General features: G+C 44.3%; 1 protein-coding gene across 5 annotated transcripts in view; it reads right to left on the bottom strand.

Annotated features, from left to right (window-relative positions):
* The window catches only part of tyro3 (TYRO3 protein tyrosine kinase), a 13,909-nt gene extending 10,148 nt beyond the window's left edge, over nt 1–3,761 (bottom strand). For 2 of the 5 annotated variants that reach the window (XM_042213425.1, XM_014329268.2), the window contains exons 1-4: nt 3,502–3,761; nt 1,981–2,167; nt 451–551; nt 203–373 (exon numbers count right to left, since the gene is read on the bottom strand). In XM_042213425.1, the coding sequence (XP_042069359.1) occupies nt 203–373; nt 451–551; nt 1,981–2,167; nt 3,502–3,565 (523 nt within the window). In that variant the 5' untranslated portion in view covers nt 3,566–3,761. The remainder of the gene's footprint in view (nt 1–202; nt 374–450; nt 552–1,980; nt 2,168–3,501) is intronic. The other 3 variants (XM_042213428.1, XM_005947477.3, XM_042213427.1) reach the window with 2 other exon arrangements.
* Nucleotides 3,762–6,572: the final 2,811 nt, after the last annotated feature.

The raw sequence follows: 6,572 nt of genomic DNA, 5'->3' as shown, positions 1-6,572 counted from the left end.
GTGCGTGCGTTGGCGTGTCGTTAACTGCTGAATAATGGGGTCATAAAGTTGTGTCTGACTCATTTATCAAACAGGTGTGTGTGTTTTATCATTTCAGTAATAACGTTTCTGAATTTAAATGGCACACTGTAGCTCCTCCCACAGGCTGGTTGATACTTGAGGACCTTTCCCATGATGCACCTGGATGTCATTTTTCTCTGACCTGGGACGTGAAGGATGGAAGGTGAGGGTCTGGGCTCCCCCTCCTGGACTCCTCCCAGCCACCACAGCACCTCCACGGGCTCGGGGGGGCCGATGGCGGCACAGGTCAGGTTGAAGGGTGTGCCGGCGAACATCGCCACATCCTGAGGCTCCTGGGTGAAGTGAGGAACTCCTGCAGGAAGAAGAGGAGGTGAACCTGGAGCATGATGGGAAACGTGAGGAGGAGGCGACCATGCTCAGGGTCCTCACCTTCCACTGTAATCCAGGCTCGCTCAGAGGAGAAGGTCAGGCCGTGGAACTCCACCTCACACCAGTACTGACCCGCATCCTGCTGCTGGACCGACTTCACACTGAAACAGACCACAACATCAGACCCAATAACAGTCACACAGCACCGGCCCAGCACAGAGCAAGGTTCATGAGAGCTTTGGATCCACGAGCTGAGGGCTCTGCTTCAAACATCTGCACCTCACGTAGCAGGAAGGGACCAAATTTGGACGAGAGGGTGGAGTGGTTGGTGTTACTGTGACGATAAGCAAATCATGCCCATTGAGTCTTTGTTTAGTCACTGAAACAGCCACAGCGCCATCATCAGGCCAGGTGCTGAATTTCAGCAGCATGCCCACTTTTTCCTCTTTGGGCGTCCTGTCAGATCACGGAGGAGGAAGCGCTCAGTCTGGAGTCCGAACACCTGCAGCCTGGAATCAAACCTAGGATCGCCTCCGCCAGATGTCAGTGGGCTTTTCATTTCACCTTTTAAAGGAGCGACACAGATGGAGGAGGTGGTGTTGGAAGGAGATCGAGTTCAAAGCAAACAGCAGCTCTGTGTTTACTGCAGGACGTCTGTTTAACCATCAAACAGCACAAACGGCGAGCTGCGGGCAGACTGCATGGAGTTTTTTACCACTTTAACATTCTCGCCACAACATCACAGCTAAGAGTTTAAAACGGTTCCAGGACGGAAACATTACATCGTAAAATGACTCAACTCCAGCTTGTTTCTAACATAAACACACATTAAAGAAGATGGAGGAAGTGAACTGTCTGCCTCTGCAGACATTCAAACTGTTTAGGTCCATGACGGCGAACTCTATCCAGGAACAGGACATGTTCTGGATTCCACAGCTGGAACTTTGTCCTGCAAAACTGCTGGGCTGTACCCATCACAACTACAGATTTACCTGAAGATAGGAAACATAAATCAGAGTATAAACTGACGTTTGGTTGCTAGATGTCAGCTGTTGGAGCACGAACAGGTGAAAAAGTAGATTATTTCACCTTTGTTCACTGACACTCGCTGCTCGCCTCTTCCTATTTTACTCCGACTAAGCTTCAGGTGTGATGGATGTGACCGCGTCACATGTGAAAGCCTGAACATAAACCACTGAATCACCTGCTTGGAGCTTCACCTGTGCACAAGGACCACCTGAAGGAGGTCCAGAGGCATCAGGACTAAAGAGAACCCAGTATAGAACCCTGTGGAACTCCAGCTGCTTTCTTACAGTGGATTTAGCCTAAAAACTTTAATATTGTGTTTCTTCCCTTTTAGAAGGGAGACTGTGATGCTTCACACTGAAGGAATAACCTCCGGCTAAGTCAGCAGGAAGCAGCCGCGGAGTGAGCGCCGCTGGCTGATAATTAAACGAAGAGACAAACGTGGTTTGACAGTACGATGACATCACAGCACTCTGGCAGCCCCGCCCCCCAGTCTGAAAAGCACTTTCAGGAAATCAAACGAAACGTTAGTAGAAAAACATTGATCGACTGAGTGTTCTGCACCTGTGTGATGTCTCCCAGTGCTGCTCTCCCAGTGTGAGGAACACCTGATCTGTGCTGTACAGCTTCTCGCCATCCTTCATCCAGGTGATCTCCGGCTCCGTCACGCCTTCTACTGCACAGCCCAGCCGCACCTCGTTCCCCTGAGACACCGTCTGATTGGACGGATGCTTTGTGAACACCACACCTGCTGGAGTAGGAGGAGTCGGCTTGATCCATTCACCCAAGCTCTTCAGTCTGAATCATTTCTTTTGTCATACTGAAAGTTTAACACGTTTTCATCAGCAGATCTGTGTGTGTGTGTGTTTTCCACGCAGCAGTGTTTCATCTCAAACTTAATACACTTCTCTGAACTTTCTGGAACAGCCTCATCATCACTGACGTCCTCCATAAGAACTTCATTCAGAAGCTGCCTGAGAATCTATTATTTTATCTTCCTTCAGTCTCTCCCCGATCACTGATCAATAATCTGAACATTTAAAGGGTTCATGAAAATACAGGAGCTCAAACAGTTCAACTGCTTTTATTTTGAAAGTCTGACTGAAACCCAATCAAACATCAGATCCAATCAGAGAGCAGCCAGGTGAAAGCCTTTCTATGCGCTGATGACATCACAAGGCAGCAGTCATTACTTCCTGGAAGGATGACGTAATGGTGCACTGGGCGAAGCATCAGTAAAAATACCAATAACCAATACTAATCAATGCTCCGCCCCTGTGAGCAGACTAACTCTGTGGTTCAGTCTGACACACAAACAGGTGAGGCGCTACAGGTGTTCATGTGATCCTGAAACTTCGGGATTTAGACGTGATATCAATAAAAGAGTTTAGATTATTTTTTACTTGAAACCTGAGGACATGAACTCAGAGCTGTGCTGAGAAGTCTGATGATTTAACCTGAGGAACTCTGGTTATTCTTCAGTGTGTGCGCGCGCATGTTTACAGGTGAGTTGCAACACACCCGCAGTGACGTGGGTCCTGAATAAAATGACTGACAGCTTCACATCATGACTCGGGGACCATAAAAGCTTCCTGAAGCCCAAGGCTTCAGTATCAGCCCGGAAAGCTGCACTTTGCCCCCTGACCTCTGTTTACGAGTCCCCACACCAAACTCCATTTAAGAACTGCCCGATATAATGTGTCTGCGAGCTGCTCCACGTGCTGTAAATGACTTCATGGCATGACCTCTTTAGTTTGTCACGAGCCTGAAGGTAAATCGTCGCGAACGCAACAAACCAGAAAGAACTCGGTTAAAATGTGAAGTTGTCACGGGTTCGGGTCAGAGCAGGGGTCTGTACGTTAGAAAACAAGCGAACCAGCTTCAGATAAACGCTGCTTGGTGTGACTCGCGTTGCCGATTTACTGAGAGGCTCCATCACCTCGGAGCGTCAGGTGAGCCTGACCCTGTGAGTGTCTGACAGGCGGTAAAATCTTTAAATCTGACAATTTTCGGGCGGAGTTCGGCGGATGTAAAGCGGTCGCATTAGCTCCTGTGCTAACTGCCCACGACCCCCGGGACACTCACCGCTCCCACAGCTCCCCGCGGGGCTCCGCAGGGATAACACGACGATCCACAGCAGCAGCTTCATCTCCGCATCCTCCTCTTCCTCCGGCTCGGTCTGTCCGTCACGGGAGCCTCACTGCCCAGCGGACCAAGAGGAGGAGGAGTGACAGATGAAGATCATGAAAACAAAGGAGAATAGCTCGACACTCCGGGAAAACTTCTCCTCCGTTTGTTTTCCCACAAACTCCGACCCGCCAATTTACCCAGCGCGAGGTCGCGCGGTCCGGATGCGCCTTCACAATAAAAGTTACACGCTAAACTAAAATTTCATTATCATTAAATAGCAGGGTTATTATATGTCTGTGAAGGTTCTCAGTCATCCAGGTCGTCGTAGTCAAAGGAGCTTGCAAAGAAAAGCGTCTGGACTTCTTTAAGTTGCTTGAAGACGTTTCACCTCTCATCCGAGAAGCTTCTTCAGTTCTGAACTGAGGGTTATAGTTAAATAAAACTAAATATGAAAATAAAAACACATTCTAATTAACTAAAATAAATAATCAGTTTCATTAAATAGCAGTGTTATTATGATTAAATAAAACTGAACTAAAATTAAAAGTGACTGAAAACTGAGTCAAAACGGAATAAAAACTAATTAGGCACTGCAATAACTCTGTTAAACACACATTTATTTGCATTATTCTTACAGATGTTATTTAAAAACACCAGAATTACTTTTTCTTCAGTTTGGTTCATATTTTCTGCTTTTAATCTATAAATAATTTTTGTTTTACTTTGTTTCAGCCCATTCCATGTTTTCTTATATTTCTTTTAACATTTTTATTATGACACATTTTTCCATTTGTTTCGTTGTTGTTTTCTTTATTTCTTTTCTAGTAAATATTTATGGGCGTCATTATATTTAATCATATCAGTGGGATTCAAACCGGAAGTGCAGCTGACTTTCAGTTGTTTCACAGATGATACCGGTGGTATGTGTGGGGTTTTGTTTTTTTACTGCGCATGACCGCCACCTGCTGGTGTGACATCAGAGTTCAGGTAGTTTCCGCCTGATGCGGAGTACTCGGATACTTTGGAATAACGGCTTTAATCAATGATCAGTGTGTTTCAGTCGATTGATTTTGACAGTTCATTGCAATATTTTTGTTTCAGGTTTTTTTTTTTTTTTACCGTTTTCTTTGACATCATAGTTGCTAAATTATTTCAATTTCCTTTGGAAAAGTTTTCGTGTCACTTTTAATTTTACTAATTTTATTTCCATTTAGTTTCATTAGTTTTACTTTTTCATCCAAATTTTATTCTCCTGTTAAAAAAAATAGTGACTTCAGTTTCACATTCATTTAATTTAATTTCATTACTCATACAGTGTTGGAACAGAACACATCACAGTAATCACATTACTGTTTTCAGTAATGTGATTACTGCATGGATGGGGTAATCACATTACAGTTACAGGCTCTTCAGTCATCTGTACGTACTCAGCTGGTTTTGGGTGGTGTGCAGGGGCAGGGCGATAGTGGAGCAGCTGTAGGAGTGTGGACGTGAAGAGATGGACACGGTAGCACCAAAGTAATATAATGACTTACTTTTCTTTAATGCAGTTGCTCCCTGGGGGAAGTAACGAGTCTGGATAAGCAGTTGTCCTCAGTGGAGGGTGAGAAGTGTTGCTGGGATGACTGTTACTGATTTACTGAGGCTCCCTGTTAAATCCTGAGTTTAAAATCCTGCTCCTCATATACAAGCTCAGATGATACAGGTGTGTAACGGAGGCCAGGGGTTCCATCACGCACCTGTAGCCTATTTGTATTCATTTGAGTGATTGATATTTTAACAACTAAATAAAAAAGTAAACACATTTGTGGTAGTGATTCTTTATTAGGTCATTAGCTGGTATCTATGGCTACGTTCACACTGCAGGCGAAAGCGCATCCAATCCGACTTTTGTGACCCTCTGCGACCCATGTCCGATCATGGTGTGACAGTGTGAACGGCACAAATCCGATATTTTCAAATCCGATCTGGGTCACTTTCGTATGTGGTCCTGAATCCGATACATATCTAATGTTTTATAAAGCGGCTGCTGTTTGATGGTCATGTAGCATTAAATCTGTCTTTTACGTCACTGACACAAGACAGACGCCGATTATCAGCGCCGAGAAGACATCGCGAACGCTTCCCATCCAGTGTAGATGTCAGTGAAACTGTTGGGAAGACAACGTTGGAGAAACGTGAACATTTTATTTGTACTGTATAACCTGCAGATTCTGACAGAAATCTGCAGCTATCCTTTGAAGCACCGCTCCTCTAAAACAGCGATAAGGATCATTATTAGGACGTATGTAGATAACAAAATAACTTTATACCTTAAAGCAAAAATTGGGAAACGTAAAGTCCGAAGTCTTTATATTAAGGCCATCAGCAAACATACTGTTTCTCTGGGTCTAAACAGAGCGCGCTGTGTGTGACGTCTTGTTTTGCCGCTTTGAGCGTTCACACTAGAGCGCATTTGCTGTCGCATTTTTTTGTAGTGTGAACGAGCAGACAAAAAAAAAAATCGGATTTGATCCAAAAATCGGAATTGAGCATTAAGACCTGCAGAGTGAAAGTAGCCTAAGTGAATACACAGAGTGAGTGGACATCATACTTGTGTCAGGAAGAAGAACCCGAGTTCTATCATTGGTCTGTAACCAAAATTCTTTGTGTTTTTTAAGAGCAGTGTGCTAACAGTACTCGCCTCCCTGGTGTTTTCCTTTGCAGCCCAATCACCTGCTCGTGAGCTCCTGGAGCGAACCAAAGTGCGAGTTAGGGGAGAGTTTTACTTTAAATAGTGTGGTTGACATCTATGTGTTACTGAATTAGTTATAGGACAAATATAAATATGTGTTTCATGTGTTGTATTGTGGTTTAATGTTTGTGGACATTTCTGTTTTCATCTGGTTTGCGAACCCCAGACTTGGTCTGTTTCTATGGAGCGCCAGGACTGCCATAATGAATTAATTAAATAAAGCATTAAATAATTAATTTAATGTGTCAATAATTAATTAAAATTGGAATTAATTAATTAAATAAATAGTTAT

The sequence above is a fragment of the Haplochromis burtoni genome, unplaced genomic scaffold (assembly GCF_018398535.1).
Source record: "Haplochromis burtoni strain Fernald_Lab_line unplaced genomic scaffold, NCSU_Asbu1 Contig_442, whole genome shotgun sequence".
NCBI classification, from domain to species: domain Eukaryota; kingdom Metazoa; phylum Chordata; class Actinopteri; order Cichliformes; family Cichlidae; genus Haplochromis; species Haplochromis burtoni.
The sequence above is the reverse complement of the archived record's forward strand: the minus strand, read 5'-3'. Positions and strand labels throughout refer to the sequence as shown.